A 20,018-nucleotide genomic window follows, 5' to 3' on the forward strand; every position below is an offset into this window, starting at 1 on the left:
AACCCAAGTAATTAAAAAGCTGCTGCCATTGAGCCACACAATCCCCCACTTGGTGCCCAGCTGGCCTAGCTCAGCCTTACTACAGCTATCCCCTGCCTTCACTTAACCTCCACACTGCTGTGACAAGGCCTGAGGAACTCTGTGGTCCTCTAGTCCCTAAAAAGTTCTGGCCCCAGAGGGCAAACTGATGTGGGGCAAGTTGTCTTATCTGCCCAATAGCTGGGGAAAAACTGTCATTTTGAGATTAAAAAACCAGTCCATAAAAAAAAAAAAATTATAAAAAATAAATAAAAAACCAGTCCGTGTGATAATGGTTTTGTGGTATTTGCTTATACTTTTTCTAGGGAAAAGCACTTATTTGTCAGAGTAACAAGCAACCATTTGCAGGCAGCACTACCACTCCAGATGTATGCCCCTCGCTTTGTGACTGCTCTGCAAGCCACCAGATACTTTCCCATCAACTGGAAAAAGATTTACTGATGGAATTAGAGGAAAGAATCAGCACAGTCCATGTTCAGCAGGAAGATTCTTTTATGATGGCGAATTTGATAATACACAGTTCAAGTAGGGCCTCAGTCGCTGGTCCACAGGAGGCAGGAAGGCGCAGGTCTGAGACTAACTCACTCCAGGGCTCACACCCCACAGATACTCAAGCCAGGAATGGCCGCCCATGCACCTCCCCAAAGCTCCACCCACCAGCCAGCTCAGTCAGGAACTATGTTGCTTTAATTCTTTTTTTGGCCACTGAAGATAAACTCCACCCGATGACAGGATTCGGCACAACAGTCTCTTTCCAGTCATGATAGGTATAGATGTCCAAGCTCTTGATGAGAAACATTCATTTGACTTCTCTTGCATGGACCAAAGAGATAGAATTTTTCTTTTATGATCTGTTGAAATATTTATATATACTTTAAAAAAAACAACTAACAGTCCATTCTGTGCTCTGTTTCCCTGGAAGGTTTCTCATTGATTACCCCTCCAATAGCTAGAGGGGCTGTGTGTCTGGAAACAAAGAATTAAGACACTTTATGCAATAAAAATTCTAATGCGACACTCAGAAGCAGATGATAGGCTCAAGGGGGAGGAGGGTAGCAGGTGCTTTTGATTTAGGAGCAAAAGTGCGGCCTTCCAGAAAAGCCTAGTGGAAACAGAAGAATTAAGGAGCAGGAAAGGCTGCTGGGGAAGGCCCAAGTCCTTTGGGAATCTCCCCAACTACAAGGGACGTCACAGCACCTGAACTTGACTTCTCAGGACTGAAGACCCAACTTCTGACCTTCCACACACCCCTAAGACCCGCACAATAAGCTGGTTCGTCTCTAAAACAGGCTTAACAGGCTTAATCCAAGAATTGGGATTCAGCTCCCTGAGGGCCCAAGCAGAATTCCCTTCAGGCTGCCTCAAGTAGGCATTGCTGGGAGACCCACCAACCAGGCAGCTGGGGGGCCGGAAGGGAAAAGCCAGGAAAGGGAGGCTGCCAAGGCTTGGAGAGAAGCAGCAAAAGGCGACCAGCAACGCAGTGGCTCTGCACCTGGCTTGGCTTTGTGGGGAAGACCTGCTGCCACTGCCATCCCATCCCTGTAGTGGGGACAGACTGGGGTAAGTCTTCACAGCCAGCAGCAGCCTCAATACACTCCCAAATTCCTTTCATATGTATATGTCTATATATATATATATATATATATATATATATATTTATTATTTTTAACTGAAATAAATGCAACGGATTTGGGTTCACGCCCCTTTGCTTAGAGCTGCTCGGTCCCTTGCCCTGAGGGGTTTATGCCTTCGGGCCTGCCGTCAGGCTCACCCCCACAGAGGGAAAGTGGCCCAAGGATGAGGAGAGGAGAGAACACATACCACAACAGGTGACTGGGAGGAGGGCCTACCTCAATGAGACTTCTGTTTCTAACCCTGAGAACCTAAGGAATTGTGAAGGACTCGGAAAGAGGGAGCTGGGGTTAAAGGTCACCGGGCTTTTTATTGCAGTTGAAGCAGACTCGGACAGGATGGTCCCAGCCACGAGAGGGAACAGCCCGGCGGTCATGGGAGCACTCATCACAGAAGCCCTGTCCGCAGGCACGGCAGTGGTGCTTGGAGAGCTTGATGCTGAACTCCTTGCGGCAATTGTGGCAGTGCAGGATCTCATGGTCGGGCACCCAGTAGGCAGGCCTGGCCGCGTCCTTCACGAGGCCTGCAGAGGGAAGAAAGGTGATGGTCAGGACACAACATACCCTGTACCCCAAGTCCCAACTGGCAAAAAGGCATCTTCAGATACTGGCTTGCACACAGAATCTCCTATAATGCTTTTAAAAAATGCAGATGCCCGGCCTCTACCCTGACCATCAGGATGAGAATCTTTGGGGTAGGGCCAAGGCACTGATATTTACTTATCTATTAAGTGCTCCAGGTGAACCTCAAGTATAGCTGCACCAAGACACACTGGAGAACTATAAAAAAAAGTCCTGACCCTGAAGTGAGACCTCCTTCGAAGTCCCAGTTCTGCCGAGCACAAGTCAACTAGTGGCTGCAGGATTAACAGCAGTTACTTCACTTTTTGGGGCTTACTCATCTAACAACCCCTTCCAAGAGCTATTTATGAGGATGACAAGAAATAACATGTCTAACACACTTGCCGGGTCGGTACTCAGTGAGTGAGTCTGGGAAGCAGAGGTAGCAGGCCATTTGTGCCAAGGGCAGCCCCTGCCTCTCCCAGGTGACCCTGAGGGCAGAAGCAACCTGAGCTTCAAGCCTGGACTAATCCATCTAATCCCACATCCTTGAGTCAAAACCTCATCATCTGCTCATTTTGTAGGCCACAATGTTTAAGTTTGACCCAAGCTGTTTTCATAACTGCCCACCCAGGAGACATTGGTCTTTCCCCCACAGTGTACCAAATGATCCCCAGGCCTGGCCAACCCTGCCAAAGTCCTCTACCCACTGGTGGATTTTCCCTCCTCTCCCTCCTCCCACCCTAGCTCCAAGTAGCCCTCACATCTGGATCTTAAAAGCTAAATTAATAATAGCTTGGCTACTGTAGTAAAGGCAGCCACAAGTTCTTTAACTGCTTTCCATCTTGACACTCCTGCCCCCTTCCTTGAATCTAGGCAGGTTTTGACTCACTGAAACAGAGTACAGAAGATGTACCAGTTGGCAGGCCCAGGAGGCTTCTATGTCTTCAAACATTAGCTCTTAAACCCCCAAGTAACCACTTAAGTCCAACTACCACTGGATACACCACATGAAGAAGTCTTGGGGGAATTGGGGTTGTAGCTCAATGGTACAGCACTTGCCTAGCATGCAAGAGGCACTGGATTCAATCCCCAGCGCCAATTAAAAAAACTAAATAAAATAAAGATATTAAAAAAAAAAAAAAAAGAAGTTGTCTTGGGGGAACAGAGAGAGGGAGGGCCACTCTGCTGAGCCAAGCTTCCAGTCCCCTTAAGGCCCCTGTAAGTCAGCTTAGACATTCCAGACCAGTCCAGCTGGGCATAATGGTGTATCCCTGTAATCCCATCAACTCAAGAGGCTAAGGCAGGAGTATTGTACATTTGAGGCCAGCCTCACCAATTCTGGCAAAAACCTATCATTTAAAAGGGCTGGAGATGTGGCTCAGTGGTAGAGTGCCCCTGGATTCAATCTCCTGCTACCAAAAAAATAAAAGTTGAGTCCAGCTGCCATGCTGAAATATCACATAGTAACTTTAGATAATGCCACCAGGAGCAGAATAATTACCCTTTCCTGACTTTTACACCCACACAGTTTTAAGACATAAAATAGCTACTGACAGGCGTTTCATTTCAAGGTAGTGTGTTAGGCAGCAATGGAAATGTAAAGGGATGGCCTCTAGGAACAAAGAGAAAACCAGAGATGCTGCAGAAACAAGCAAATGTAAAATTGTAATTGATTTCTTGATGCCCAACTCCAATCTACCTTTCAAGCCTTTGAAAAATCAATGAGAACCCAGAGTACCCACAAAAACTCTCATCCCACATCCTTTACACCCCAGACAGACATTGCCAGGCCCACCTAGTGGTATGTCAATGGCTGTCACCACGGCTCCCAAGGTGTTCTGCACAGCCTCTCCCACCTTCCGAGCAATGAGTGTTCCGCCTTCATCGTCTACCTGTGCCTCAGTAACATCTGTGGAAAATGATAAAGGAAAAGATGTTGCCTACCAAATGGAAAACTCATGTCTACCAAATGGAAAACTCAGGGCCTCAGCAGAGCTCTTTTGGATTCACCTCCTTGGACCACTGTGCTGGCCTGCAGTGATTCCAAGTGTCTGCGCTGTGGGCCAGGTCAGCCCAGACCCTGAAAGTGGTATGACAGCTATTGTCTTTTACCTCCAATCCTTTGTAACTACTTCATAACCTTCTCTTAAAGTAAGCCAGAGAGGTTCTGTAAGCATGACCTAGAAACTTCTCTAGGAAGAGGACTTAGTTGAAGCCATCTCTGATAAGAACTGCAGGCTTTGCAGGGATTAGCGGCTATGTGTGGGTTCCTTCCCTCAGAAGCACCTCCGTGGCTCATGAGTTTGGCCTCCAATAGGCAGGAGCAATATGGTCTGTCAACCAGGTTCAAACTCCACCCCCCAAGAACAGCACTCATAGAACCCTGCTAAGGAAGAGCCTAACAGAGGATCGAGAAAGTGGCTCAGAGATAGAGCACTTGCCTAGCATGTGTGGGGCGCTGGGTCTTCCCCAGTACCGAAAATGAAAAAAAAAAAAAAAAAAGAGCTTAAAGGACGACTGGCTGTGCCAGCAGATCAGCTACTCTCAGAACAGTGATGTGGTTAGGAGCAGGGCTGGGGTAGCAGGAGTCCTGTCCCAGTGAAAAGAAGGAGGATGGACCCCCTCCGCCCTGGAAGCTCTCCGTCCCCACGTTACCTAACTGGACATTCCTGGAATCGTAGCAGTTGTCACACACCCTCACGGGTGCAGGCCCCCAGCCCCGCTCGGGCACTGGCCGGGTCTTAGATGAACAGCTGTCGCAGAAGCCCTCCCCACAGGCCCGGCAGTGATGCTTAGTGTCATTGTCTTTAAAGGATGTCGCACACTTGTTGCAGCTCTGTTTTAATCCAAAAACACAACAGAGAGGCAGGAATTGTACATGTCTGTCAGCTGACACAAGATAGGGGAGGTGGGAGCAAATCAGGGAGGTAGGTTGTTTCTCAGTCAGGACCCAAATTATACAGTAATACTAGTTATCTGAACATAGAAAGGATGGGAGTATTTCCTGTAAGAAGATAAATGAACTGAAGCTCTGTGCTCTCTGGCTGTGAGTGTCCTAGTGATTTATGTATCAAGCCAAGATGACCCTCAAAGACCTTTAAAAGGCTTCTTTCTCCAGATTCTGTATCTATGGCCTCAAACATCTGAGCAATATTAACTGACTCTCACAGGTAAAGAAACTATAACCCACCACAAAGAAAAGACTTGCAGATATTGGGGAATGAAACTGACCAAATTATGTGTACGTGTAAATATTTAGCAACAAATCCCATTATTAAGTATAATCATAATGCACCAATAAAAAAAGAAAATATTTGCGTAACAACACAAAAGGAAATTGGTGATCTAAGGAGAAACTGCCTCAAAGTTCCTACCCGTTCCAATACCCTTTGAGATAACTACACTGGGGGGAACTGCACCTAGTTCACAGAACCAGCTTAGTCCTGGACCAAGCAGTGGAGGAAGGATGGGCTGTACCGGGGATGAAGGGGCATCCTGTCACACCATACCAGGATTTGGGAATTGGGCCTCCAGTAGGCAGGGGCAATCTGGTCTGTCAGCCAGGAAGTCACAGCTTTGGTGGGCCCAAGACTTAGCTCAGACACAGACTGAGCCATGAAGTTCATCCCGTCCAACAAGCGCTGGGCAGCATTGTTGTTGTCCTTCAGAAACCCATCAGTCTGGAATGAAAATGCAGGATCCCGTCATGCTCTGAGTGAAGGAACTACAAGGAAGAAGGGAGGGGTCCCTGGTGCCAACCAGAACTACAAACTCCTTGGCATGGAAAAATGGAGAATCTATGGCTTCTAGGCAATGCTGCACCCAATGGCACTGATTTATTCTTGTTGAATTGACCATAAGACTTAATGTGCAGCTGTTTTAACTCAGGACTTATTTTATCCCTTCGGTATAGGAGGCGACACTTTGTCCATGAAGCATCTCAACCCAGGCTCAGTTAGGAATCCTTCCTCTCTAACCGCTAACACCTACCTACCTCTAGAAATCCTATTTCTGTGTAAGTGCAATATCTATTATGTATGTTGACTCCCTGCTAGCATCCAGAACAGTTTTGGGCACACTGTACTGTACAACCTATGTTAAAACAATCAATGAGCAGACACATAAAAAGCAATGTTTTCTCCTAATCCCAAAGATTATGAGAGAAGCAGCCTAAGAGTAAATTTACTATATTATTGTTTTCCTGGAATAGAAACTATCTCATGATTTTACTTCCTCACTTTTAGGTCATATTAAATCCTTAGGATAGCATAGCCTTGGTCATCAAAACCATCTGGCCAGCAGGGGAGTAGCAAGGATGGTGGAATGTGATGGACATCATTATCCAAAGTACATGTATGAAGACTCGAATTGAGTGTCAACCTATTTAATATACAAACAGATATGAAAAATTGTGGTATATATGTGTAATAAGAATTGTAATGCAAAAAAAAGTACATGTATAAAGACATGAATTGGCGTGAACATACTTTATACAAAGATATGAAAAATTGTGCTCTATATGTATAATAAGAATTTTAATACATTCTGCTGTTGTGTATTTAAAAAAAAAAAAAAAAAACTCATCTGGCCAAGGATGTGGGCTCCATAAAGAAAACTATACAACAATAACAAATTTCAGTGGGCACAGAAATTGGGGGTGGGGAGTAAAGGAAAATTAGGAAATTCTCAATTTCATGTAACTATAGGAATCAGGAAAAGCTAAAGGTGGATTGGCAGGTAGAAATGGGCTATTTTAACTCTGGAATGTTCCCCAACGGCCCATGTGTTAAAGGATGGTTTTATTGGAAGGTGGTAGGAACTTTAAGAGGTGGGGCCCAATGTGAGGTTTTAGGTTTCTTTCTCTTTGGATTCCTGGCCATGAGATAAATGGGAATTTCCCATCACAATGTACTGTATTGCCACAGGCCCAAAGCAATAGGGCCAAGTGATCAGGGACTGATACTGAACCAGAGCAAAACTTTCTTCTTTAGAAGTTGATTATCTCAGGTATTTGCCAGATAAGGAAATGTGACTAATATAGACAGCAAGTCAGTAGAAATTATACCTCAAGGGGACAACAGAGTGAAATAATTCCTTTTTGAGAAAACCACTTGTCTTTTTCCATGAAGGGAAAAGGTGTAGGATTTGTTATGATTTATGAATAATTCCAAGTGTGAATAGTGACTTTTCACTCTTTTTCCTTTTTCCTTTTTTTTGGGGGGAGGGGGCAGTGAGGAGTGGGAGGAGACAAGATCTCACCAAGTTGCCCAGGTTGACCTTAAACCCCAGGTCCAAGTAATCTTCCCAAGTAGCTAGGACTATAGGCATACACTACATCCAGATGTGAACAGTGATTTGATGGAATGAAAGTACCAAATCACTGCCTCCTAAACAGGTCTGTTTTTCCAAAACCTTGCATTCAATGTCAAATTAAAAACAGTAAATAAAGTAAATAAAGGTCTACAAAAATTCTACTTCCTAGCATATCCTTCAAGAAAATTTCCCAGAACAAAGAAATTATTTTCTTACATAAAGATGGTCACTAAAACATTTTTATTGCTCATAAAAAATTCATTAAAAAAACATAAATGTCCAAAAATAAGGGAATGATAAATCCCGACTATAGTCTTGGACAAAATGAATTCTATCATGAGAAAAATGGCATTTAAATCACAATCAGGCTGGGCATAGTGACACATGCCTATAGTCCTAGCTATTATAACTCAGGAGGCCGAAACAGGAAAATTGCTTGAGTCTATGAGTCTCAGACAAAGACAAGCAACACAGAAAGTTTCTGTCTCTAAATAAATAAATAAATAAACAAGCAAAAAAATAAATGACTGCATCTATAAAAACATCTGCATATAGAAAATGAGTGAGAACATTAGAAAATAAAGCTGTATTTGCTAAAGGACAATGACAGATTAATTTTTAGCTTACTTCACTTAAAGTTGTGCTCCTACCATTTATGCAAGAAGAAATAAAAACAATTCAATAGCTGTAACAGGAAAGGCTTCCAGATCTTGCCTTTCTACAGCACTCATGTTTTGAAATTCATGGCTAACCTTCCTTCTAAACAAGCTCCACTTCTTCCTACACATGAATAACTGAACAAAACAAAAGAAAGGAGGAAAAAATCAATGTAAGAGTTCTTACTCCAGGCCACACATGCACAATCTCTGTCCGCACCACTGTATCCACAGGATCTTGGTTCCCAAACCAGTACTGCCGGCTACGATAGACCACGCCACAGTTAGGACACTCGATCACATATCTAGGAGGAGGAGGATAAAGTATTATCCACTCAGGCCCTTGGGAGACAAACACCAACAAACCTTTAGTTACGTTGTTTAAACTCACCCAGACCAGGCATATTTTGCGAGACCCATCCAAGGAGAGTCGGTGGAGGCAGATGTTTTGGGCACTACACTGACTTCCTTGCCTCTCTCATAGCAGGCCTGCAACATGGAGCACTCTGCAAGCTTATTCTAGGTACACCAGCCCCATGCCCTCTTCACTTCCCCACTCCCCGCAACCATACTGGTTGAGGGTTTCACACCCCACTTAGCACCTAAGAAGATTTGTTTCTCTAAAGAAGCCAGTGCTCTGAGAGATAATAAAATGTGTACCCATCCCAGGTCTAAAACCTGGGCTCTAAATTACACACTTATCACAGAAAGGAGACATACATCAAAACTAATTTAGCTGGATGCAGTCGCACATGCCTATTATCCCAGTGACTCAGGAGGCTGACACAGGAGGATCAAATCTTCAAGGCCAGCCTCAGCAACTTAGTGAGGCCTTAAACAACTCAGCAAGACCCTGTCTCTAAAAAATAAAAAGGGCTGGGGATGTGGCTTGGTGGTAAAGCACCCCTGGATTCAATCCTCAGTACCAAAAAAAAAAAAATCAATAAATAAACATACATAATAAATAAATAAATAAATAAAGCCAGCCATAAAGACATGTATTCTTTTGAATACAGCTGGGGAAAAGTTCCAAAGGTATTCAATTTGAATATCAAACACTTCAGGATGCAGCAAAGGGCAGCCCCAAGCCAATCTTTCCAAAGGAGAAGGCATGCAAGCAAGCCTGCTGCTGGAGCAAGGAAATGCTTTGAGAACTCACCTTGCAGGTATAAACTCGGTTGTCATACTGGTGAGAATACCTGCAACGGCTCTTGGCTTCGTGAGACACTCCTTCCTTCCCATGATTCATGCTGTTCTTACATCCAACCCTGAGGGAAACCCCAAAACAGTCAATGAGAGAGCAAAAGGAGCCAGCGCCACTTAGAGAAAGGCCAACCCTAGCCAGGCACAGGGCTAAAAGCAGATCTTTGTTACTGGGACTCAGAGGGCAGCTGACCGTGGAAATCCAGAGGCCCCTCTGTTATACTTACAATCAACAGTGTGACAGAGATAGAGCAAGCATCTCCCTTGTATGGGGAAAAAAAGAGTTTCTTCTTGCAAAAACAGACCTGGTCCCTCAACAGGAATGGAGGAGCCAGAAGACACCAACTTAACCAAAGATGAAACCTGCATGGCTCTCAAGAAACTAAAAATCCAGAAAGGGTGAAATGGAAAGTTAAACCAGAACAGGCTGCCAAGATGCAAAATGCAAGCCAACCCCCAAAAGTTGGCAATGCGTTAAGGGGAGGCTTAAGCCAAACAAGAAAAACTTCCAAATGACAGTGAGCTCTGTCATCCTGACAAGGCAAAAACAGAGGTCAGGACTTTGGAATTTTGCTGTAATAAAACAGAAAATTCTGGAAACCCAGTGAGGCTCAGAATGGAAAAGTAATGATCCAGAAGTGCTGAAGCCCCTCATGCTGGGTTCACAGGGAGAACAGAAAGGAAGGTAAGTAATATGGCAACTAACATTCCTCTTCCCATCCCAAACTGAACTCTCCAAGATAATTCTTGGCTCTCTTTAGCCTCCACTGTATAATCCAAGAGCCAAGACCTTTTTACCCAGGTCAGAGGTGGTTCAGTACCACAGCAGGTAGCCAAAAGACCAATACAGAACTGGGCTCAGGTCTCTGCCTGTAGACAGGCAAATGTTGGCAACATGGGCAGTGATCCTGATATGAGCTAAGTCCATGATGAAGGGAACTTGGGGAATATCTATAGGACATGGAGACTGCAATCTGACCTAGACACACTAGGTTCAATCCCCTGGGGTTGATCAGACAAGGCACCCAGTCTGTGATTTAATAGCCATCAACAAGTTCAATTAATACATCGATCTTCAGATGTAGGTCCAAAGAGCAACAGCAGCATCACCTAGGAATTTATTAAAATCCAAATTCCCAGATCCTACCTCTGACCTACTGAATCAAACTGTGGGGAAAAGGGCCCAACAATCTGTTTTAACACAGTTTTCAGGTTTTTCAGATGCATACTAAAGCTTGAGGAGCACTGTTCTAATCCCCCAGTAACAAAGAAGGGCCCATGGACCAGCTACACAGGCAATGACCTGGCCCTTGTTCCAGATGCAGAAGACTCTTGGGTTCCCCCCCAGACCTGCAGGTTCAGAAACAATATTTTATCAGCTTAAGGTAATAGATATGCAGGTTGAAATTTGAGAAGCACTGCCCTAACTCAGTGCTCTCAGATTAAGCTATACCTTTGAATCATCCAATGAGTCTTCTAAATACATCAATCCGGAGATCTTACCCCAGATCCAATAAATGAGAATTCCCAGAGGTGGGGCCCCGGCCTAAATAATTTTGAAAGCTCCCTAGAAAATTCTAGTATGTTCTAATCATTTGCCCTCACAATGAAAAGAATCAGCTAGGTTAAATATATATCACAAGGTTTTGCACATGGCTTGGGCATGGGCAGGGAGGTTACTCACATATTAGTTTAATAAATAGCAACCTATAAATAAATGATTGAAAGCCCTGGTTAAAGACACAGAGAAGGGGCTGGGGATGTGGCTCAAGCGGTAGCGCGCTCGCCTGGCATGCGTGCGGCCCGGGTTCGATCCTCAGCACCACATACAAACAAAGATGTTGTGTCCGCCGAAAACTAGAAAATGAATATTAAAGAATTCTCTCTCTCCCTCTCAAAAAAAAAAAAAGACACAGAGAAAAGCACAGAACCTCAAATTTTCTGTCATAAAAACTACCCAAAACAGAAACCAGTTAACTTCACATCTACACCAGTTTAGAATCTTCAGAGAAACCTTCATAACTATGTACCCTTGAAGCTCTTGCTATCTCAAAGTGTGACTCATCATGATCACCTGGAAACTTGTTGGAAATGCACCATCTTGGGCCTTGCCCTGGATGATTTTAATCAGAAACTGAAATTTAGAAAGACCCCAGGTGACTGGCACATACACTCAAGTGAATGACTACTCTAATCCCCTAGTCCCTGGAGGCGGAGCGGGACTGGCCTCACTTACCCACAGCTGAGGCACAAGGAGGAGCAGGTGAAGTACTCATCTGGAAAAAAGGAGCTGTGCGCCATCTGGTCATCAGGGATCTCACCGCTGAAACGGTCACTCAGTGCCTGCCAAGGAGGGAAGGTGACACATGAAGGTCCTCAGCAGAGAGCCTGTGCTTTGGCCCTTCCTCTTCCTGCCTTTTACTGCTAGCATATTTCTTACCAGGACCACAGGCAAGGAGGAAACACAGTAACTGCTGCTCTTTACCCTCAACCTTGACCCAACCTGTACAGTCCTCAACACAGGAAACCTTGGAAAGAACCCATTTGTGATGGCCCATTGCCTAAGAGGTAAAAAGTATGCAGAGTTATGTTCTCTCCTAACTGCTGGGAGGTTATAAACTACCTCACACACTCAGTATTTTATTCAAGACCATACAAATATTGACTATCATCTTTTAGGAAGCTGGAGAAAACACTGAGGCTCAAGAGGAGAGACTCATGGGGCTGGGGATGTGGCTCAAGTGGTAGTGTGCTCGCCTAGCATGCATGAGGCACTGGGTTTGATTCTCAGCACCACATACAAATAGAATAAAGATATTGTGTCCACCTAAAGCTAAAAAAAATAAATATTAAAAAAAAAAAGAGGAGAGACTCAAAGAGAATGGCTCCAGAAAGCCAAGAAGTGAGCTGGGTTCAGTTCCAACCACAGATGTCCACTTGGAGTTCACTAGACAGTAGAACTATCCCAATGTAGATAATAACATATCCCTGGCCAAAAAACAAGGAAGAATTATTATAGCGTTTCACAGTTATTTATCAACTCTACTAGCCTACCAAATGGCAAATAGCCAAAGTAAATGCCAAAAAGAAAGATAAAGTATTTGAGAAGCAAATAAAATTTTATGTTGAAAGGTGGAATCCATTTTTAATCCTCTGTTGTCATTCATTACTTTATATTCAAAGAATTCTTCAAACTAATTATTGCAATGGGCCTTCTAGGCTTTAAAAATTATCCAGTGGATTCTGTTCAGAGTTTCTGTAGTCCCCCAGTCTGAGACAGCCAGACACGATTCAGGGGAAGAGAAGGGAAAGTAGCTGAAAACAAAAGGACGAGATGTTATTTCCTTTAATGAAAAGGGCGAAGAGGGGCTGGGGTTGTGGCTCAGCGGTAGAGCGTTTGCGAGTAGCAAGCGCGGGGCACTGGGTTTGATGCTCAGCACCACATAAAAAAATTAATAAATAAAATAAAGGTATTGTGTCCAACTACAACTTAAAAAATATATATATATATTTTTAAAAAGGGGCAGAAGAAATTTTAAGATGAAATTTGGGAAAGGTGAAGATTAGATATTAAACTCAAGCTCAGAAGAATTCCCACTTAATGAGAACTTATTTAAGATTCCTTTTCAGCTGGCTATAGTGAAACACACCTGCAATCCCAGTGACTTGCGAAGCTGAGGCAGGAAGACTGTAAGTTCAAGACCATCCTTAGCAACTTAGCAAGACCCTATCTCAAAAAAAAAAGGGCTGAGGAGGTAGCTCAGTAGTAGAGTGCTCTGAGTACTACAAAAAATAAAAAAGTTTCCTTTTTCTATTTTCAATGAAGTCTTAATACCAAGAGTTGCAAACTTCAGTGCTAACAGAGGCACATGCTATCAATGCTGAGTCCAGTCAGGTCTTGTCTTCACAAGAGTAGTGGCCCATGACTCACCCAAGGGCATTTAAATTCAGGATTCACAAAGAAAAACGGGCAGGCCCATTAAACACCATCTGCTAGTGATAGCTGACCAAGTTGCAATCCTTGATTGAGATTAAGAAAAAATGGTCTCACAAATAATAATGAATATTAAGTCATATCCTCCTTGGGTATAATTTTGTGAGGAATACCTTAGTAAAAGTAAAGATTTTAAGAGAACATGAATAAATTAATGAATAATGAGAATAAATGAGAAGCAGGGCTTCACCTTCTTCCACACATGGTTCTCTTCTCTCCTACTTGTAAATGAGACCCATCCTTTAGGAATTATTTTGATCCTACCTCTTCCAATAAACCCTTCCCAACCACTGAAAACAATATTCCTCTGCCCTTTCTGAAGCCCCTTGGTACTCCACTCCCAAACTAGATATAGACAGTAGTGCAAGGTATGGGTCTATTACATGTATTTTTACCTCCAAAATAGATCATAAATGCTATTAAAGAAGTTCCCTACTTTTGTACCCTCCTCCAAATCCTAGTTTGGTCTCCACAGACACTCAATTCGGACCTTTAGAATGAAGTGGCCTGGCACCAAGCCCCACTTGCAAACCAACTACTGTTCTTCCTTCCTGGTCCCAGGCTTCATCCCATTCCCATAGACCCTTCTAAGTTTAAGGCTAACTACTCCCTAACTAGCCATCCCCAAAACTGGTGATTCCACCCAGGGCTTCAAGCATGCTAGGCAAGTGCTCTGCCACTAAGCAACAACCCAGCCCTTTTTTATTTTTTATCTTAATTCAATTTTATTTATTTAGTGATACTGGGGACTAAACCTAGAGGCACTCTGAGTCACATCTCCTGCTCTTTTTATTTTTTTGAGAGACAAGGTCTCACTAAATTGCCAAGGTCTCAGCCTTTCAAGTAGCTGGGATTACAAGTACACATCACCACACCCAGTACATTTTTAAGTATCTCAAGGCTTGGCATGAAACAATCCACAGCAGAATTTCCCATGGTACTTATGCCCTTAGAACTACCATCATTCTCTGCCCTAGTAACTGTTGCTTTATGTTGCCCAAGGCAACAGTAATCCCTTATGACGTTGGAAAGAGAAAAGCTCTTAGACAAAGCAGCCTTATCCTTCAGACACTGGTCACCTACCCTCTCACATACTGGGTAAGAGCACAAGTATGTCACTTCTTTTACAAGTCACACACTGATAATAATGAATCCAGCTTTAGTAAGCTTCAGAAAGCCTTACAAGAATTAAAAGCACTGAGAATATAATAGTAACTGCTGAAATTTGATGTCAGAGTTTCAGACACAAGGATAGGGAGAAACTGCCCACATTTTTATTTTTATTTTTTATTAATATTTTTAATTTATAGTTGTAGTTGGACACAATACCTTTATTTCACTCATTTATTTTTTCATGCGGTGCCGAGGATCGAACCCAGTGTCCCGCGCGTGGGAGACGAGTGCTGTACTGCTGAGCCACAACCCTAGGCCCCTGCCCACATTTTTCTATAATCTGATTTTTCTTTTCAATTTAAAGTAGGTACCTAACACTTGATCCATATATTTTGCCAGTTCAATGCCAAACTTAGGGGTGGGGATATACCTCAGTGGTGGAGTGCATACATGAGACCCTGGATTCAATTCCCAGGACCACAGAAAAAAAAAAAAGTCCAAATCTCACATCATTCCATGGTGTTTCTTGGGCTCTCCCTGAGGTCCCAAAGCTGGAAGGGGAAAGCAGGGAAGGGCCTCTCCTTAGAGTGCCTGGGAAAATATTTGAGGCAAGTCTAGAAAAGGTTGCCTGGAGACCAGATGATCTTGAACTTCAGTTGCCCTGGCAACAGTATGCCTCTTTCTATTGTACCTATAAAGGTTAGCTCCAGTTATCAAGGGATAGCAGTCAAATTCCTAATTCAAAATGACATTTCTTCTCTATGATGCCACCTGCAACAAACATCACAATTTTATAAATACTTAATAGATGTTTCCTGATCTGAAGGAATTGGAAAGTCAGTATTTCTACTTTCAGTGATCAGAGACTAAAGAAGATATTACATGAAACCTATAGGAACTCAATTTTAAAAGTTTTCCCAGTTATTCAGAACTATAAGTACTGACAACCACAGTTTATTCAATATTAATTCCCCTATACAACTGGGACTTGAGCATCTTTCCTTTAAACAGATTAACCCCTTTTGTTTCTGGAGCCTGCCATTCATTGAATCCATTTTTATGCTTCCAGGTTTCTGTGCTACACTGGAGCTGAAAAAAAACTACATGGGGAACACGAAGCATCCTGAAAGCCAGGAAATGGGACAAATGAAGCAAGTCATAGAAGATAGCAGGAAACACTTTTATTTGGCTGCAGCCAGGTTCAGAGGGCATAGCTTTTGCTATAATCAATCAATCCCCTGAGCCCCAAGTTTGGGTAGTTTCAAAGTTTTATACTCAGCATATAATTGGATGTGCTCAGAAACTCACAGTCTGCAGAAGTTCACATAAAAGCAGTTTTTTTTTTTTTCTTTCACTGTTCTGGGCAAGTTTACCCTTCATGGATAGCACCTGAGGAGAGATTCTTCTCCCCTTTCTTTCCTCCCCCTGCCAGCTATTACCAGGGAGCCCAATTGGTAACTTCTTTTATCTTAGAAATGTAAACATCTGTGTGAAGCCCCAGCTAGGCGCTAAGAGGCCTTATTTACACATTTTTTACAAACTACTCTACTGGATACATGTTTGTGAGAAACTAGTAAGTGGGTGTCCAGTACCTGGAGTGCTGATTTCTTCCCAGCCAGTGGCCAGTTAAAACAGGGCAACATGAAAATTGGAAGTTATCTACATTGAACTCTTTTGTAGAGACTATTTGGTAACAGTCCAAAAATCAGCCATGGTGAAGATTTCTGGAGAAGCCCAGTTAAAACTTCTATGGAGAAAGCAGGCGCCACTTCAATGAAACTAAAAATATGACTGATTTCAAGAAAGCAATTTTTTCAAACTATTGTATTTATTTCATTTTGAATGTACTTCCTCTTTGCACCTATTTTTCTGGTTTCAACTGCATGGACTAACATAGCTGTAGCCTTATGCTATCATGTAACTATATATTATCAGGGTTCAAAAGCCCAGTATTTTATATAGGCTTTTCTACTGTTTGAGGAGTATCATATATATTAAATAAACACTTTACACAAAAGATAATAGCAATTTACATTCTTTCTCTAATTCAAGAGAATTTGTTTATTGTCCTCATCAATACTGTGTAATTTTTTTGGCAACAGATGTTAGTTTGGATTTTTCTAATTTGTTAAGATGTTAACAGGTTTTAATTTTTGAACATTTCTCCTACCAAAAGTGTCATTTCCTTTTTTATTAAATATTCTTAACTTTATGTGAGGTCATTAGTTCTCCCACTTTGTCACTTCTCTTTATACCTTTTCTTAAAATTATTTTATTATTTTAGTTGTGGCTGGACATAATACCCTTATGTTATTTATTTATTGATATGTGGTGCTGAGGATGGAACCAAGGGCTTCACATGTGCCAGGTGAGTGATCTGCTACTGATCCAGAACCCTAGCTCATCTTTGTACCGCTTAATGAAAAAAAAAATTATTTTTTAATGTTGCCCAATTTATAAATTTTTAACATATTTGTGTAACTTTTTGAAAATAAATAACTGCTCTATTTTGTGATTCTTGAGATTTAAAACAAAGTTGCCATTTCACTCATCAACATTCCCAGGCATTTTTTTAAAACCTTATATAGAAACATGTTGTTGGAAAGTGACCCAAGCTGACCTTAAAATTTTAACCTTTCTGCTTTAGTCTTCCAAATAGTTGGCATTAGAGGCAAGTACTATGACATTTTCAGTATAAATCCCTTTTATTCATGCTGGGGACTGAATACAGGGTTAACTGACAAATGAATCACATTTCCAGGATTATTTTATATATTATTTAGTGACAGGGTCTCACTGAGTTTAGTGACTCTTTTTGTGGTGGCTGGCATTGAACTCACAATCCTCCTGCCTCAGTCTTCAGAGTTTTGGGATTGCAGGCATGTGCCAGCACACCTAGCATAAATCCCTTGTTATAGTAACTTTTGACAGATATATATATATATGGGTTATTGAATTTAGGGGTGGTATACCCTTAAGCCACAGCCATATACTCAGGCCACTCATTATTTTATTTTGAGACAGAAACTTCCTCATGGTGGTCATGGCCTTCCTATGTTGATGAGGCTTTCTTTGAACTTTTGGTTCTTCAGCCTCTACCTCCCAAGTCATTGAGATTATATGTATAATACCATCCACAGCTATATTTTATTTTTATATTGAAGTATATAATACTTCTGAAAATGATTTTTTCTGCTATTAAGAAAGCATATAATATAGTTTTCCCAAAAAATAACTCCTTGTCCCAATGATTTTTTTTTTTTGAAAGAATATCATATTTCTATTTCTGCAAAGCACTGCACACTTTCTCTAAGTTTCAAGTTTGTTTGTTTGGTTTTGTTTCATTTTATTTTTCTTAATAAAGGTTTTGTGTTACTTACACACATTTATTTATTCATATTACTATAAGGTATCTACTTATTTCTATAAGTTCATAGTGTACAACAATGTGTGGTAAAATCCATCTGTGGTTCAGTGATGTACTTCAAGGAAATATAATATGTAGCCTAAGTATTTGGTAATACAAAATTCTAGATGTCAATATTCACTGTGACATTTAAAAAATAAATAAGATAAATTTAAAAAATTTTAAAAAAATAAACAGATTAACCTGCTCAGTGAAGGTTATGTTTTGTAGGTATCTTGACTGTGGATCCCGAGCAGAGGAGAAGGAAATAGCCCATCTAGAAAAAGTGGTACTGGGCCCTGGAGACTACAGGGAAACCATTCTCAGGCAAACAGTGGCTGCAGATCTCTCCCTCTCTCAAATACACACAAACACAAACACACACACACACACACTCCAAACTTTCCATTCTTTCTTATCAATTACATTTTTAATTCCACATTTTCTGTTCAATAATGAACATGAAAAGTAGTCCCTGGACCCCTTTTGAATCCAATAATGCTGTATCAATCACACGCAATCCTCATAAATAAGATAAAGCTAATAATTTTTTAAAGTCTACTAATGGCTTTAAAAAGAATGAGGCATACATTATGTGTTATATAAAAAGATAACCAGAGCGGGGTTACAGCTAGTGGCACAGTGCCTAGCATGTGCAAGATCTTGGGTTCAATCCCCAGCATAAAAATTTTTTAAAAATATTTAAAAACCAAACTTAAGATTTATGATATTGATAATTTTTTTGGTTTCCAACCACAGTTCCTGGCTCATAACTCCCTCCTCAAGAACGTTATAGAAACTCCAATTTTTCTTCCCCAAGGTGAACCTCTAATCTTTCCTTGCCTATCTCTCTTCATCCTACAAATCCTCTGATCTATCCTTATCTGAGAGCAGGTCATAAGATCCTCTTCATTCCAGAGGAATCCTGCCCCATTCCCAGGAGAAAGGAATGCTGCCAAGAGAGGGCAAGAATCTGAACAGACAGGCCTTGCTGGGTTTTCCCACTTAGACTATCAGCATTAGATCATACCCTTTTTGTCCAATTATATTTCAACAGTTGCCCATGTTTAAATCAGACCCGAAAGGACACAGTTGGGAGAGCTTTGGGATGGTTGAATATGTGGATGTCTCTAGACATCCTAGAGGGTAGCTTAGGCAGAGATGGTGTGGAAGCTCCATGCCCCTTTTCCCACTTGTACTATGCACTTCATCATTTCTATCCAGCATGGTGGAGAACACCTCTAATACCAGCAGCTCGGGAAAGTGAGGCAGGAGGATGGCCAGTTCAAAGCCAGCCTCAACAACGAGGTGCTAAGCAACTACAAAATAGGGCTGGGGACGTGGCTCCATGGTCAAGTGCCCGCGAGTTCAAATCCCGGTACCAAAAAAATTAAAAAAAATAAAGTCAGGGGAGCAGTCTTAGAGACTGAGCTCTAAAATCAGATGGGATCTTGACACTATTTCCAGGTAGACAGTGTTCAAAATTAACTGGATTATAATAAATCCAACTGGCATCTGCTCCAGAATGGATAGCTTGCTTAGTATGTGAGAACAACCACCATCTAGTATCAGAAATAATCTTTGTTGTGAGCGTGTAATAGAGAAGTTGAATGAGTTGTTTATTTCCTAGACCTAAGTATGAGTAGTTTAAAGATAGCATTAACAAAGGAATTAAATTATACTATTTGTGCACTTACATTACACTGAAATTTTCTAGAAGCATGTACAATAAATTACTAATACTGGTTATCTGCAGAGAGAAAACAGGACATTGGAACAAGAAAAGGATCTAACTTTTCTATAGTCCCATTTATTTAAGAAGAAAAAATTATGCATTACATACATATACTTATGCACTATGTAGCATTGAAAACTTCTAAACATATACTGAAAAGTAAAAGCAATGTTTATTTCCACAGAGTGAGGGTGGGTAGGTGGGGAAGGAATGGGAAGAAGACTTAACTCATGCCTCACTTTTCTGTGCAACTTGAATTATTTATCACAAGTACACACTATTTTTATGATTTTTCCCCCTAAGGATTGAACCCAAGGACACTCTACCACTGAGCTACACCCTCAGCCCATTTTTTATTTTATTT

General features: G+C 41.8%; 1 protein-coding gene across 1 annotated transcript in view; it reads right to left on the minus strand.

Moving 5' to 3' along the window:
• Positions 1-513: 513 nt before the first annotated feature.
• Positions 514-20,018, minus strand: part of Zfyve1 (zinc finger FYVE-type containing 1) — a 60,787-nt gene continuing 41,282 nt past the window's right edge. Inside the window, exons 5-12 of the mRNA XM_015493579.2 lie at positions 11,643-11,749; positions 9,363-9,471; positions 8,595-8,692; positions 8,391-8,508; positions 5,744-5,914; positions 4,890-5,070; positions 4,030-4,143; positions 514-2,194 (exon numbers count right to left, since the gene is read on the minus strand). Of these exons, the coding sequence (XP_015349065.1) occupies positions 1,962-2,194; positions 4,030-4,143; positions 4,890-5,070; positions 5,744-5,914; positions 8,391-8,508; positions 8,595-8,692; positions 9,363-9,471; positions 11,643-11,749 (1,131 nt within the window). The 3' untranslated portion in view covers positions 514-1,961. The remainder of the gene's footprint in view (positions 2,195-4,029; positions 4,144-4,889; positions 5,071-5,743; positions 5,915-8,390; positions 8,509-8,594; positions 8,693-9,362; positions 9,472-11,642; positions 11,750-20,018) is intronic.

The sequence above is a fragment of the Marmota marmota genome, unplaced genomic scaffold, assembly GCF_001458135.2.
Source record: "Marmota marmota marmota unplaced genomic scaffold, marMar, whole genome shotgun sequence".
Classification (NCBI taxonomy): Eukaryota; Metazoa; Chordata; class Mammalia; order Rodentia; family Sciuridae; genus Marmota; species Marmota marmota.